Source organism: Boleophthalmus pectinirostris, unplaced genomic scaffold (assembly GCF_026225935.1).
Source record: "Boleophthalmus pectinirostris isolate CB_2022bp ecotype Guang Dong unplaced genomic scaffold, ASM2622593v1 HiC_scaffold_7, whole genome shotgun sequence".
NCBI classification, from domain to species: domain Eukaryota; kingdom Metazoa; phylum Chordata; class Actinopteri; order Gobiiformes; family Gobiidae; genus Boleophthalmus; species Boleophthalmus pectinirostris.
In genome coordinates this window covers 42,721,374-42,738,443 of record NW_026571473.1, presented here as the reverse complement: position 1 = coordinate 42,738,443, position 17,070 = coordinate 42,721,374, and the positions used below count along the sequence as shown (strand labels likewise).

At 41.1% G+C, this 17,070-nt stretch overlaps 1 protein-coding gene across 1 annotated transcript; it reads right to left on the bottom strand.

The window, feature by feature from the left end:
- Positions 1 to 637: 637 nt before the first annotated feature.
- Positions 638 to 6,857, bottom strand: LOC110173352 (histamine N-methyltransferase-like). The gene is made up of 7 exons (XM_055165307.1): positions 6,796 to 6,857; positions 5,527 to 5,576; positions 5,203 to 5,310; positions 2,492 to 2,622; positions 2,238 to 2,331; positions 944 to 1,004; positions 638 to 746 (listed from the first exon to the last, which is right to left on the bottom strand). The coding sequence occupies exons 1-7, from the start codon at positions 6,855 to 6,857 to the stop codon at positions 638 to 640; spliced, it is 615 nt and encodes a 204-aa protein (XP_055021282.1).
- Positions 6,858 to 17,070: the final 10,213 nt, after the last annotated feature.

Below are 17,070 nucleotides of genomic sequence, written 5' to 3'. Positions count from 1 at the left end.
AAAACTCAACTAAATTATAATAAATGGCGTCTTCATTTCAAAATGATCATGATTCAATACCCGGCCTAACTCATTTGGTGTCTACTTTCTAAATATCTTCACTGTTCTGTCATCGTGTCACGTCTTGTCTTGTTTAGTACAGTGGAAACACTTGCAGCTCGTACCAACCTGCTCCAAAGTCAAAGACAACTGACAGAAACGAGTGAAAAAGAGCAAGAGAGACTTGATTCATCCTGAGGAACAACTCCTCTGCTCTTCTCAGCGCCGTTGTGTCTCAGTCAAAAGTCTCAGTGTGGTTTAAGAGGAGAAGTGACAGGATCAGCAGATCTTTGTCAGGGCTGTTTGAGGAAAGAAAGAGACAAAAGTGTCCCTCCTCTGTGTCCTGCAGCATCACAACAGTGTCCAGGAGGAACCAGGTGAACACAACAGGAAAGGCCTCACTCTTACTCTGCTCTGGTGTTTCACTTGGTGATGAAATGGTTCGTTCTCTCAAAGTATTTCTCTAAAAGGTCTTCTGCCACATTTGCTGCCACATAAGGTGTAAACACCTGGAGCATGTCAAATGTCCATAGCGAGCTCCTTAACTAGCCTCTTACACAGCGTCAGTGGACATGGAAAAAAACAAAGAGTTCATTTCTCACAGTCCAAAGCCTTGTTTCCACTGGCACAGTTCACTTGGGGTCACTTTGGCGCAGAGCAGTTTGGAGGGGGCCACCTCCACCCAGGGAGCGTTTCCATAACAACAACTGGGGGCAGTTTGGGCGTCACACGGGTGCATGAGACACGCTCAGTAGTGTGATGTAGACCTGTGTCACGAGCCGCTGGACAGCTGTCAAAAGACCATTGCTAAACTAAAGGAGCATCAACACTGATTCAAATATAACTCTTATTTAATGTCTTATTGAACTTATTTGAATCAATACATTTTACTACACAGTGTTACCTGGATGGAGGTGGAGGATTATGGAGAACTTTACACAGTCTCGTTTGGCCACATCTCCACACTGGATATATACACCACATCAGGGAATTACGCTTTTAGTGGGATCGAGGAGGAGGATGTTGGTGGAGTTTGGTTCATGTTAGTCTGTGGACACAGCAGACTTTGACTGGATGTGGATTTATCATGAGTCACGTCTCTGTAAAGGCTCCGCACTGGAGACTGGACGTGTTTTGGGTGGATATAAGTTTCACGCTGCACGTTGTTTCTTCGGCTCTTCTGTTTTATTGGTAAGTGAACATCTGTGCTGTTGTTAAAGAACAGTTCCATGGTTCACACATGTTCCCACACGTGCATCACTATGGGCTGCTGCTGGTCCTCTGGATCACTCTACACTGTGGAAGCACTCAGGTTCCACACTGTTCCACTACAACCTGGAGCTTCATCAAATCAAACACTTCACAAACAAATGAAGGATGAAGCCAATTCCCAAGTAAATATTATTGTATTATTATATTATTTTATGATTATGATTTATGCACAAAATAGCAACACAGAATGACGAAGTCTAAAAACAGAGATGTAACAAAAAATGTAGTTAATATGATGAAGTGAGATTCAGGAGCAGGACCAGGCCTCAGCCGCCCTCTCCTCTCACCAGCGAACCACAACTCACCTCCACCACGCCTCGAATTTCCCAGAAGCCTGTATGTAGCAGCCTTTCCCATCATCCCAGTCTGTCTGGGCGAACTCGACCCCACCCTCCCATCCCCTATTTTGTCTTTCAGTCATAAGACTCCTACAAGGGGGGGTCCCGTTCCTGCTGGGCCAATTGAAGATTGAGACGGAGCCTCCACCCTGAGTCTCAACCCAGTCGTCTCTGCCCCACTTTGTACATTATCAATAAACTTCTTCGCACTATGTCGTTGTTGGTGTGGTCCTAACTAGTGAATCATTCATTAAAAGTGTTTTGTACTTTGTTTTTAATGTGGTTTTTCTGTTTGTATCAGGCTCTTGCACTTTGTGCCACTGTTGCACTGCCTCATTTATTCTTCTGATCAGCTCAGATTGTGGACATCAGAAGTGAGCAGAGCACCTGACCTGTGTGAACTGGATGTGTGGTCTATAACTGGAGCCAGAGTTGATGGACCTGGAAAGCGCCCATGTTCACTTCCTGTTTGGAACACCGTGGTTAGCACGCTGATGATCTTATTTTATTTAAACTCATCCCTGTGTCAAAATCATCCACTGCTTTGTAGAGAGATCTTGATAAGTCTTTACCTCATGCTCCTCTTACCTGACACTAAACTGATCAGAATTTTGCCGTTCTTCCTGAGGAGGCTCTGGTAGAATCTGAGGGTCGCTCCAGGATCCTCAACATAGTACAACATCTGTGAATCAGATACACAAATATAAGTGTGGAGGAGTTTGTGAACTCACAACCCCCGTCATAGAATCTGTCTTACTGTGGAATGTTAATAAACTGCACCTTCCCCACTATTTATATGTTGATGTCTGTTGTAAAGGATCATTTGAGGTGAGGGCACATACATGGAGCATGTGGATGAAGTCGACCTTCTTGGTGATATTTCTCTGTCTCCACTGCTCCTCAAACTCAGAGGCCGTCATCTGGTTCCAGGTGAAGTTTACAGGGTCCAAGTGGAACATCTGAGCCGCCCTCTCTGCACCACACACACAGAATTGAGAAGAACACAAATATTTAGATGTTTAAAGTGGGACTAAACACCTCAGCTCGTCTCAGGACCACATTTCAAGCTGATAAACTGGACAGTACCTGTTAGTCCTTTAAGGGAGAGTGAGGGGGGAGTAAGGACGAGGTCGGGGGGGTATAAGGAACAGTGTGATTGGTCTAACAGGTATCCACACTTCAAACTCTGTCCATCCAGGTTCTATTCAGTCCAGTCTGATGTCACAAAGCACTGGACATTGCTGTGGTCACACAAAATCTACAAATGGTCACATTTTTCTATAGCGCTTTTCCACCTTCAAGACACTCAAAGCACTTTACAACAAGGAACCACTCACACATTCACACACCAGTGTACACAGACACTGTGGGCAAGGTGGGTTAAGTGTCTTGCCCAAGGACACAACAGCAGCATTCATCTGTGGGAGCTGGAATCACACCAGTCAACCTGTGGGTCAGTGGATCTGACGCTCGACCTGAGATGTTCATGTCGAGAGCTGGAATCAAACCACCAACCTTCAGATCAGTGGGCGAATGCTCCACCAACTGAACTACTGCCGCCCAAATGTGCATAGTTTGGACTAAAATTGACACACAAAATAGAGCTGCACACAGTAGGTAAGTCTATTCAAACACAATGTGCACAGTTTACCCTCTACCCATTTTGTTTTGTTCATGTGCTTAAACAAAATGTGTCTTGCACATTACAGATATTGTATAAGCAGGTTTGAGGTCAGAATAAGTCTGATATATGCTGACTGCATCTAATTAAGCATTAGCACTGATGGAGCCCATATTATACAAGCTTGCCCAGCTTCTTTGGGTGTCCATGTTTTCTTCACACTTGACACAACTGTGGAAAAAAGTAATTAAATTGATTGACTGAATTGATTGACTGTTAACAGGGTAATTATTGACTCCACTCTTGTCTGAACATTTTTGAAACATGCTTATGTAGAAGGAGAGGAGAGGTGAGTATTTCTTCATAGCTGTGTGCCTGGGAAAAAAACACACCTGGTGTTTATTCTGGGTGACAAGAGAGGGATCAGAGACTGTTTATTCTGAGATAGAATGGGACTCTCACTTTGTGGATGATGCCAAACTGGTTAATATGTTACCAGTGGCCCATTGTCCATCAGAGCCACAGTGTTATGGACTAATGCACCTTATTACCACAGTACATCTGCAGACGAAGCAGATCCACTTCCTGCCCATTTGGGTGGGACAATTATCAACCAAACTTTACCAGACCATTACCTGATAAAGCCTGCCTTATGTAAAGGACTATGGACTGTTAGACTAATACGCTCTTTAACACCTCAGTCTGATGTTTCAGGTACATCAAATGGGTTCCCACGCTGATGATGATGATGATGATTATTATTATTATTATTATTATTTCTCTGAGACAGGGACAGCACACATTTTTTTACATTAACCTTGACTGGAGAGATGCATTGTACTAGTTTGTAGCATCAGTGCTCATTTCCACCTGTAGGTTCATTGATTGATTGTATTGATCTTGGAGACCTGTGTAGCATGTTATGAGGTGATGGGGGAAACCCATCCAGACATGAGGAGAAACATGCAAACTCCACACAGAAAGGCCTGGGCGACCTGGGGATCAACCCCAGAACCTCCTTGCTGTGAGACATGAGTGCTAGCCACTCAGCCACCGATTGCCTAAATGACATGTTTACACAGAACCCCTCATGTGTTAAGTGTTCAGAAACAAAAACCCTAGAAGTTTACGATCTCAAACAGAGTCAAAAGATTGTTCAGTGGGAGGCCTGAGTGTAGGGCTGTCAGAAGGTAAGCTGTGATCAGGGCCTGAGTTTGGTTGAATGTTTCCAGATATGAGCAGCAGGAGGATGATAAGAACACTCTGCTTAAACAGGTTATAACTGACATCCACCTTAATCTTGCATCCCACAGATGGTGAAATGGCATTAAAATGTGATCCTTCAAAACCAGCAGACTCATGAATGGGACCATGAATAAGGAGTCAGCGCTGGCTGAGGGTGGTGCAGGTCAAATTGAGACAGGTGTATGGATAACTGAGCGTGTTCCCCTGCCAGGCAGCAGAATGTTGACATGTAAAAATCACATCAAGACAGGGAGCACAGACTTATGAGATGCAGGGGACAAAGCAGGCATGGAGTCTGCGGAGAATCCTGTTTGCGTTTTCCCTTTAGCGTATCAGCTGGGTGTTGACGTTATGCTCCACTGCTGTAACCAGGAAGCGGAGGATCTTATAGTGGATGGTGCTTCACGACAAATCGCAGGACAAATGGTTGGCAGGAACAGAAGGCAACAGTACATTGAAATGACTGTAACCACATTAGATTGCCGGTGTGATAGCGGCGTATCACACCCCAAAACAGCGGCGTAACATTGGCTGCTAGATGCAATCTGCAGCAGCAAGTGACTGGTAAATCCAGTTACTCACACAATAAGTGAACATGTGCCAATATTAGCATCAAAGAAGCACAGACAGACACACAGCTCAAACACCTTTGAAAACAGTGAGACAGATTATATATTTCTTCTGTACCTTTGTATCTGAGAATCCGAAGTGTGCTTGGCTCCACCACCTCATTATCCAGCAGCACCCCTGGGTGCTTCACACGCAGCTGGGAGAGAATCTCCATGTCGAAATTACCTACATCATAAAACAATAACCAATAACCAATAAATCATTTTATGTTCCCAGAACTCTCCTGCATAAAAAAATAAAATAAAATACAAATCTACAGCAGGCACTTATTCTGACTCAGGATGTGACAATATCACATTTGAGTGTGAAGAAACATCACTATTTAATGATTGTTCATGATACACAGTTAGAGTGTAACACAGACATGTGATGAGCTCTTACCTTCTCCAGTCCCAAGTCCAATGATGTTTATTGATTTCCCATCCCCGATGCTACGAGACACAAAACAATTACAAACTACATTTTACCCATTCTTCAAGGTGCTGGTCGGAGTCATTTTGGGGTGTCTCTTAATTGCAGGTATGACAAAAATGTGCATTTATTCAAGAATTTGGATATGATCTTGTTTCATAGCACAAGCCTAAATTTATAATGTAGCCATACCGGCCTGTCAAAGTCTGATCTCATCAGATCTCAGACGCTCAGCAGGGTTAGGTCACAGGGGGGTGCCAGTTGTAAAAACTGTTGTTGTGTCCTTAGGCAAGGCACTTCACCCTCATTGCATAGTATGAAAGTGGTGTGTGCGTGAGTGTTGGTGGAGGTCGGAGGGGCTGATGGTGCAGATCGGCAGCCTCGATTCAGTCAGTCTGCCCCAGGGCAGCTGTGTCTACAGTTGTAGTTTACCACCAGGTATGGAGTGAATGAATAATGCTCTGTAAAGCTTCTTTGAGTGTCCAAACATGCACTATATAAAACTCATGCATTCATTATTATTATTAATATTTATTAAAATGACTATTTAAACCAAATCATTGCACAATTCTAATCATACCAAAGGGAGATGTGATAGTAAATTAAAAATACATGAGGTGTTATTAGCAACCATTTTCTTTAGGAGCAATAAAGACCTGTAACTGAATAAATACAAAATATAGTGTAGTATTTAAAAGAGTCATATTCTGTGTAACATTCTGGGTATATAGTGCAGACTGGGTACTGTGTAATGTATTTGGAGCTAAAATATTTCCTCATACATAAAACAATAGAACATCCAACCCCAACAAAATGACTTATGTTTCTTCTTTTAACTCTAATTATAGCCAGTTTTCCTTATGAAACTTACATTATGGTATCATGTAAGATAAATAAATAAATGCTGACTCATTTCTTTTAGTTTTAGTCATAACTATTTTACTATTTTAAAACAAAAACATATATTTTATCAATTCGTTGTTCAGTGGAAATAAAGACTAAACCCACTAGAACAGTGGAACTAAACATACTTTGTTCACTACCAAACTGTAAAATGATGATAAATAATAAGCACAGGTCCCTTCAGACCAAGTCATACTTATACAAACATGAAAAGCTCAAATGCATTTAAAGCCCCTTTCTAGCCCCTTGACCAAAGCCTTTACCTGGCCAGTTGTTCAGGCAGGATTGTAACCCTAACCTTCTCTGTACTGATGTTCACCTAAATGCAGCTTTTACGCGGTGAAGGACTTATCATAACCATCGTCATCATGAACGAGGGACTTGAGAGGAGAAGCCATGGTGCTCTGTGCTGGGCTCACAAAGAAAGGCTGGAGCTCTACTGACCACTGAGTCTGTGTCAATATTTGTAGTCAACACTTCCTCACAGCCAACCAATCCGATTTGCTTATTTCAGTGATAGTGTGTAAACCCTTAACCAGAACACTGTCCTGTTGGTGGGTCAGCAGTAGTGGCCAGTCACAGTAAACTGCACAATAATAAATGATGAAGAAGGATACTCCTAAGTGTCATGATTTAAAGAGTGCAAGTAAAGGTAAAACACATCACTTTTCTGTCATGTCATCCTCACAACAACAAATGTCTGCTGAGTAGGAAAATATGTCTGAGGAAACTGAAGAAAAGTGATTCACCTTACCTGCTTTGGAACTGATTGACATTTGTGTTGGAAATAAATGTAAATGATGAAGATAAGGACTCACCTCGCAAACTGAGAAGGCTCATACTTCAGCATTTAGATAGTGATGATGTCACTGCTCGCCAAGATGGAGGAATGTCTTTATTGTTAATAGTTAATGATGGAAGAGATGAACTGAAAACGCTGTCCAAGTCTGGTCCCACACCACCACAGCTCAGTCTAGTGGACAATGTTAGCACTGCATCCAATATACAGAAAAGACTTGACAATTATTGGGCAAAGTGGGGAACATGGACAAGGACAAGTTGGGATTTGCAAGTTTGGCCAGGCAAATTACGAAAACAATCAAGAAAGGATATGATAAATGTGACATTGTCAATGCTGTTGCTCAAGCAGTTCACCAAAACTGAGAAGTTAACTTGAAAGTAGAGATGACCTGTCACTGCAAGCTCTGAAACAAAGTTTAAGGACTCATTTTGTTGAGAAAGATGCCACTGAGCTGTACCACACCCTCCCTCATGCTGCCCAAGAATCCAGAGAGACTCCAGTTCAGGGCTTTGTGTCACATTTTCAATGAAAAGAGCTCTAAAAATAAAGTTTGATTTGATTTGATTCAGTTCCTTGTTCAAACCATGGACTTAAGGCAAAACATACTTTGCCTCAGAGAGAGCAGACACTGGATTACAGCACAGCCCAGGACTCATTCAGAATCAGTTCATACAAACAATACTCAATGGACAATGGAGAGGAAGAACAAGCTGTCAACAACTAAGGCTAGAGTCAAAGTGTCTGCAGTGGGTAATGATTCAGACACACTATGACACACTATCAATCAATCAATCAATCAAACTTTATTTGTATAGCACTTTTCATACATTTGAAATGTCGCACAAAGTGCTTCACATGCAACAGAAAAAAATAAAATAAAATAAAATTACAATATTAAAAAATAACAGCAACCCCCCACCTCATTATTTCATGCACATATACAACAATAAAACATAAACATAAAGCTCCTAAAGGTTATAGTAAATATATAAATAGAGCTAAAAACAGATGGAGACTAAATAAAATATTAATGTAATTTAATTAAAAGCAAATAGTAATAATAATAATAATAATAATAAAACAAGTAAAAGTTTCAATTAAAAGCTAAATTAAAAAGATACGTTTTGAGTTTACTTTTAAAAATATGAACACTCACAGTGGACCTCAGATCCTCAGGTCGACTGTTCCACAAACGGGGGCCGTAAAAGCTGAATGACGCCTCAGCGTGAGTTTTAGTTTGACTCTTGGGACAGTTAAAAGACGAGACCTGAGGACCTGAGAGTCCGAGAGGCTCATATGATAAAAGCAGATCAGATAAATAAATAGGACTAAGACCATTAAGAGCTTTATAAACTAATAAAAGAACTTTAAAATCTCTCCTGAAGCTCACAGGAGCCAGTGCAGAGACTTCAGTACTGGGGTGATGTGCTCTCGCTCCCTGGTCCTCGTCAGCAGCTGCAGAGTTTTGGAGGAGCTGCAGTGGAGCTGTAGATTTCTTTGGAAGACCAGAAAGGAGAGAATTACAGTAATCAACACGGTTTGTAATAAAAGCATGAATTAAAGTCTCTGCACTGGCTTGAGAGAGAAATGGTCTGACTCTGGCAATATTTTTTAGATGATAAAAACCAGATTTAGTGATGGACCTGATGTGTGGCTCAAAGCTAAACTCACTATCAAGAGTAACTCCTAAACTTTTCACCCTCTCACAGGGGTTCAGCTTTGAGTCTCTCTCTCTGAGCTTCAGGACCAATAATTAAAACCTCGGTTTTGCCCTGGTTGAGCTGGAGGAAGTTTGCTGCCATCCAGGACTTAATATCTAAAATGCAGTTAAAAAGGGTGTCGATGGGGCTCAGGTCATCAGGAGACACGGTGATATAGAGCTGGTATCATCAGCGTAGCTATGAAAGTTAACACCGTGTCTCCTGATGACCCGTCCTAGTGGCAGCATGTAAAGATTAAAAAGGGTTGGACCTAAAATTGAGCCCTGGGGAACACCGCACTCCATTTTACATTTTGCGGAGGAGTGTTCCCCAAGACTAACATAAAAATCCCTGTTTGTTAAAAACGATTTGAACCAGTTAAAAACAGACCCAGAGAGACCGAGTGCATAATGTATCTATCTAATAAAATCCAGTGGTCGACAGTGTCAAATGCTGCCGTGAGATCCAACAGCACCAGGACTGACAGGTTCTTCTTGTCCATGTTGGATCTTATATCATCTAGGATCTTTACTAGTGCAGTCTCTGTGCTGTGCTGAACTCTAAAACCAGACTGATGAATTTCAAAGATATTATTGGCAATCATAAAATCATTAATTTGGTTAAAAACTATTTTCTCTAATATTGTACTTAAAATCGTCAGATTGGACACAGGTCTGTAGTTACTGAGCAGGGAGGGGTCCAAGTTGTCCTTTTTAAGCACAGGTTTGACCATAGCAGTTTTGACTGGTGTTGGAAAAACCCTGTCTGCAGCGACACATTTACAATGTTAAGGACTTCTTGGGCTAAAAAATTAAAAACTGATTTAAAAAGTGATGTAGGGGACTTCCGGTGGCGCCATGTTACAGGCAACAGCGTAAATTACACGCTCCGTCCGATTTAATATAAATTCCTAACTTACCCATTATATAACTCGGCAATTTCTAATCAGATCAACATGGCAGTATCTCTGAGAGGCAAGGGAGCAACCAAACAAGATCAAGCTAAAGATAAAAGCGAACATTTGAAACAACAACTAACTCTGCAAGCCTCAAGTGCGGCTGTAGATGCTATTGCTAACGCTAGCATGCGTGACTCAGAATCAAAAATATTAGCAGAGCTCGAGAGACTCAGAAAGGACTATAGAGATGCCACATGGAAACCCAACAATCCTTGACAAGACTGGAGGAGTCTTTCAAGACTCTAAGAGAAGATATGTCGAGTCTGGAAAAGAGAACGACAGAGGCTGAGGACCGTATCAGCGCCAATGAAGACAGCACCAGGCGCCACGGACGGACACTTCGGTATTTGCTACACAGAGAAATGGATCTGACGGCGAGATGTGAGGACATGCAAAACACACTCAGACGGAACAACTTGAGGATTTATCGTGTCCCAGAGGGAAGTGAGGGAAAGGATGTTAAACAGTTTGTCCAAGAGTTGCTTAAATCTGTCCTTCAACTTCCTCCTGAACTTAACATCGGCATAGAGAGAGCGCACCGAGTCATCACCGCCAAGCCCAGGAAGCCCAACGCTGCGCCGCGCTCGCTGCTGGTCACATTCTGGGACTATTCTGTGAAAGAAATCATACTACGACAAGCCTGGAGCAGAGAAGAGTCGTGTACAAGGACGAGCAGATTTATTTTGACAACGATTTTTCTCCCGAGTTGCAGAAGAAGCGAGCGTTGGTTCGGGACGCAGTGAAGCAGCTAAAACTGAAGAATATCAGAGCCAAGTGCGTGTTCCCTGCACAGCTGAGAGTGTCACTGGACGGCAGCGAAAAAACGTTCCCAACAATGACGGACGCTCTACCGATGCTACGGGAGCTGGGGTTACAAGTACGTGTGGATGAGAGGGAGCGCTTGGACACGGAGCTGTCCCGGGACCGGTGGAGCACCGCAGGAGGAAGACCAGGTAGAAGTCCCGCTGCACTGTCCCATGCGGAGATTAAAGCCTTCTTTATGGATGAGGACTGAATGAACGGTTCCAGTTTTCGCCGAGTTCATACGAATAGTTTTGATAAGTAAACGTTAGGAATAAGAAATCATTTTTTGCTCTTTTGACTCCGGGCGGGACGTCAGGACACGAGTGGATTCGACACCACTTCGCCTAAAGCTGCAGCGAACCGCACTGGGAGCGGATGACAGGACAACACACTCTTCGTGTTTTCTCCCCCCCACGGAGGACCTGTCCCCACCCTCCGCCCAGGACACATCGGGGACTGGATTTGCCAGGTTTCAGTGTAACTGCTGTATTACAACTGTTCTTAATCCAGTCTGGTATGTGGAAGTTACTGTTCATAATGTTACTGTTTGTTCTAAGTTCACTTGTAAATGTTCTTATGTCCTGACACTACCTATGGGCCATTATTTCACTATATGCAATAACAGTTTTTTACGTGTAAAATTGAAGAAAGCTAAAAATCTAAGAAATGGATAATTTAATTTGTGTTTCTTACAATGTAAAGGTTTGGGCAGTCCAATAAAAAGGAAGAAAATATTGAACCATTTAAAAAAATTTCATTGTGCAACTGCAATGCTCCAGGAGACCCGCCTCAGAAAAGGAGCACATGAAGCTGAGGAGAGAATGGGTTGACAACAATACAGCTCTACATATCAAAATGGGAGAAAGAGGGGAGTCACAATCCTTTTCAGTAAGACAATATATTTTTGTCACGAAAAAACATTCACAGACGAGGAGGGGAGGTATTTGATGGTAATTGGCTCAATAGGGGGTCTAAAATCACTTTAGTAAATGTATATGCACCAAATGAGGACTGGCCAAAGTGTTTTAAGAGTCTTGCATCACTAACAGCAGAGAGATGAAGGGATCATTCTGGTAGGAGGTGATTTCAACTGTGTTTTGTGAGGACCTGTGGATAGACGTCCTGCAGACTTTGGCCCTAAATCTCAGAAATCTTCTACTTTATCTGCAATGATAAAAGAGTTAGGCCTCATAGATGTGTGGCGCCATCTTCATCCTAAAGAAAAAGACTTGACCTTCTTCTCACATGTAAACTGTAGTCATTCCAGATTAGACATGTTCCTAATATCTGGGGTGGACTCTTATAGGGCTACTCAATGTGATATAGAAGCAATTACCATCTCCAATCATGCCCCAGTCTGCCTGAAGTTAAAGATAGGCTCCAACAACAACTTTAAATATTGGAGAGCTAATGTATCTATTCTAAATAACAGAGATATTTGGCAAAAACTTCAAACATGTCTACTTGAATATGTTAAATGTAATGATGATGATAGTGTATCTCCATCAGTGCTGTGGGAGGGGGCCAAAAGTGTTTTGAGGGGTAATATTATAGCAGTTTCATCAAGGTTAAAAAAACAGAGGCAGAGCAACTAGAATTGGAAAACAAAATTAGGAAACAAGAGGAACAATACCAGTTAACTCAAAATAAGGACATTTTGACCTCTCTGAAGGAGAATAGGCAAAAACTTAATGATTTGTTGACATATAAGGCAGCTTCGCTTTATTAATTAACAATATGATCAATATGGTAACAGGGCGAGCAGGCTTCTAGCCTTCCAAATACGTAAAGCACAGTCAAGCAGAGTGGTTTATAAAATTAAATGTTCAAAAACTGGAAAATTGTTATCCCAACCTAAGGAGATTTCAGAGGCTTTCGCCTCTTATTATCAGGAATTGTACAGAGAAGAAGGGGACCCAAATAAAACACAAAAAATACAAACATTTTTAAATTCAATTAATCTTAGCAGATTAAATGAGGAGGAGGCCAATTTATTAACAAACCCTATCTCAGTAGAAGAAATCAAAAATAGTATTGGGAGACTCAAAAATAATAAATGTCCAGGAGTGGATGGCCTCCCTGGAGAATATTATAAACAGTTTGAGAAAGAGTTGACCCCACTTTTGTATAAGGTTTATAACTACGCATTAACAAAAGGTGATCCTCCTCAGTCGTGGTCTGAAGCGATCATTAGTGTCATCCATAAGGATGGTAAAGACCCGACTCCATGCATGTCTTATCGCCCTATCAGCCTCCTCTGTGTTGATTTGAAAATACTTACAGCCATCATCACAAACAGAATTCAAAAACTCATGAGACAATTGGTGAAACCTGATCAAACAGGTTTTATTACACAGAGACATGGAACTGATAATGTTAGAAGGGAACTAAATCTCCAAATAGTGGCACAAAAAAGGAACACCTCATCTATGTTTCTCAGCCTCGATGCTGAGACGGCATTTGATCGAGTGGACTGGGCCTTTCTACAACAGACTCTCAAACATATGGGCTTTAATGACACTTTTATTACTTGGATACAAACCTTTTATAGAAACCCCAGATCTCGGGTGAGGGTCAACGGCCACTGTTGGGATTTCTTCTCTCTGGGGCGTGGCACTAGACAGGGCAGGTCTTGTCACCTTCGCTATTTGCACTTAGTATTGAACCTTTAGCCGAACTCATTAGATCCAACCCTCTCATACATGGAATTAGAGATGAAAGTGATGTTCAACACAAGCTGTCACTTTTTGCTGATGATATTTTAATATTTTTGGAGAATCCCGTCAATTCTGTTCCAGCTTTGCTCCACAGTCTCCATGAGTATAGTACGGTGTCAGGTTATAAAGTAAATACAAATAAATCAGAGGCACTGATGATTGTTGGGGAATGGCCTTCACAGTTGGATCACCTTGTTGTATTTAAACAGTCCAAGCAGGGGTTTCGATATTTGGGTGTAAATCTTACCCCCAAGACGACTCAACTGTTTGCTTCTAATTATGGGAAGTTATTTAAAGAAATTAAAGAGGATTTAAATAGGTGGAATGTACCACCACTTTCCCTTCTGGGAAGAATTGAATGTATAAGAATGAATGTTCTTCCAAGACTTTTATTTCTCTTTCAGAACCTGCCTGTTTTGGTTCCACAGTCTTCATTTAAATTGATGGAAAAAATTATATCCAAATTCATTTGGCAGAATAGAAGGCCAAGAGTACGACTCAAAATTCTGATGTCGGGTAAGGAAAAAGGAGAGCTTGGATTGCCTAATTTGAAATGTTATTACTGGGCAGCCCAATTAAAAGCTATGGTGGCCTGGATTATTCATGATCCAGAAATGCATTGGGTGTTTATGGAGGAATATTCATTACCAGGTGTTTCCCTCTCAACTCTACCATTTCTTAGTCCACAATCACCAAAAAAAATTAAGATAACAAATTTGTGGGTCAATCATACTCTGAATGTTTGGAATCAGGTACAAAAACCTTTAAAGGAGCTGTGGTCTTGTCTCGAACTGTCCCAATAAATGGAAATGTTGAGTTCTTGCCGTCTCTTTCAGATAGGAGCTTTGAGCGCTGGGCGGAGAGACGCTTGATCACAGTCAGTCAGTTATTTGAAGTAAATGTATTTAAGACTTTCTCCCAATTGAGAGCGAAGTACAACTTACCTCCCAGTGACCATTACAGGTACTTACAGTTAAGAAATGATATTATGAAACATAAGGACTGGGATTATATCAGAAGAGACCCAACAAATACTGAGAAATATTTTTGTGATCTACTTGAAAACTCTGGTGTATTGGAAAAGCAAGTGAGCAAGATTTACCAAAAATTTTAATAGACATAGTCTGATAAAACAAATCATATAAAACAACAATGGGAAATGGAAATGAATGTGACTTTGGATGACGACACCTGGGAGGGTGTTTGTTCTGGTCATAAACGGCTGGGAAGTCAGATTTGGAAGAAGTTTGACTGGAAGGACAAATTAAGATTTTTTAGAACCCTGCTCAAAACTTTTATTTCAAAATGTAGTGTTAGTGATAAATGTTGGAGGAGGTGTGGACTTGTGGGCGACCAGACTCACAGATTTTGGGACTGCCCCAATATAAAAGGTTTTTGGATTAATGTTAAAGATGTTCTACAAAATATATCGGCTGTGGACCTGTTGATGGACCCAAAGACATTTCTGCTTGACATGTTCCCTGACGGTTTCTCTCATGATCAGAGTTTTCTGCTGCATCTTCTTCTGTTGACTGCAAGAAAAATGATCACGATCTACAGGCTGAAACCTGAAACACCGACCGTTGAACAGTGGAGATCAAAAATCAGACAAGTTTATACAATGGAACAGTTAACGGCTCAACTACAGCTCAAGGTGGCAGCTTTTGAAAAGAAATGGAGCCCAATTACTGACTTTTTGAAATAAGACACGTATGCCTTATTCTTTATGTTTTGGTTTTAATTTTTTTTATTTGTTTTTGCAAATTTTAGGTTTTTTTTTTTTCTCTCTTTCTTCTTCTAGAGGGGGAGTGGGGATAGAGAAGGGGCAAAAAAGTGAATATATAAACTGTGAGAAGGTCCAGTCTCAGAACAGTGTTGATGTGATTTGATTTGTGGCCATAAAAGTTCAAAAAAAAAAAAGCGATGTAGGAATAGGATCTAAAAAACAAGTAGCTGGTTTCAATTGTAAAATGATTTTGTTAAGAGTCGAAGCATCAACCAGGGCAAAACTATCAAGTGTGTTTGATCAAATCAAAGGACTTGTAATACAGATGTTGCTTGGTTGGATCTGTTGCATTTCAGCTCTAATGGACTGTATTTTATTGCTGAAGAAAGTCACAAAATCCTCACAGTTTGTGATGTTTGATGGCTCCTTCCAATTACGAACAGGGACGATAACAGAACTAATCGTGGAGAATAGAATCCTGGGATTTTTAATGTTATTATTTATAAGTTGGGAGAGGTTTGCTTGTCTTTCACATTTCATACCATTATTGTATTTTCTCACTTGTTCACGGTAAATTTCATAGTTTATTGTAATTTTATTCTTGCACCATTTTCTTTCTGCTTTTCTACAATTTTGCTTCAGTTGTCTTGTTTTTTCATTTTTCCACGGAGACTTTTTTGTCTTCACAGTTTTGAGTTTTAGAGGTGCCACAGCATCAAGGGCAGATTTTAATTTATTATTAAAATATTCAACAGTAAAATCACATGAGGATGGTAAAAAAGGAGTTGGAGTGTTGTTTAATATTTCTGTAAAGTTTGTTGTGACTTCAGCAGTAATACAGCGCTTTCTGACAATGCATTCTGATATGGGGGGTTGATCAATAGTTATATTAAAAAATATACAGGCATAATCTGAAAAGCCCACGTCCACAACAGAGGCAATGTCTACTGATAATCCAGATGAAATGACTAAATCTAATATATGGCCTCTGTTGTGGGTGGGCTGTAAAACATTTTGTTTAAAATTCATACAGTTTAAAAGGTTTAACAAATCTGTTGCTAGTGAGTCTGATTTAACATCAGTGTGTAAATTAAAATCCCCTACAATTATAATTCTATTGTAATTTGAGTGAGAAATGGACAGGAGGTCTGAGAAATCTGCCGTAAAAGAAGAGGAGTGTTTAGGTGGGCGATAAATACAAATAAGGAGGATGGAAGGATTTGTTAAGACCAGGGAGTGATGCTCAAATGAAGGGCACTGATTGAAATGAATATTTTTGTAATTCTGTTTAGCAGAGAGGATTATGGCTGTGCCACCTCCTTTTTTATTGAGGCGAGATGAATATGAATAACTCTAGTTAGGAGGTGTGGTTTCGTTTAGGGTTACGGCTCCATCTGTGCCTGTCCATGTCTCTGTTAAAAACATACAGTCTAGAGCCTCATCTACAATCATATCATTAATTATAAAAGATTTAAAAGTCCCATTTTACATGTCAGTGGTATTTTGTTCATTGTGTTAGCATGAGTAATTAAAATATTATTCCGACTAATAGATGTAGCTTTCGTATGTCTTTTAGTTTGAATAGGTGGAGTTATATGAACTGGGATATCATGTACAAGTGGACCTGATCCTGGTGACCCAGCTGGCACTGGTGGTGACCCAGTATGTTCAATATGGTGCTGTTCTCGTGGAGACAGGGAGGGGGAGCTAGTCTGAGACCAGCAGCGCGTTGAACGGTCTGAGGAAGAGGCAGCTGGGCGGTGTGTGGGGGAAGTAAACAGTCATTCACGTGCAGGTACCGTAGCCGGTACGTTTACCAGGTTGTGGACAGCGTAGACTATGTAGTTTTTAAGCAGACGGTTTCCAAGTGTATTTAGGTGTGAACCGTCTGCCCGGTAGTGTGA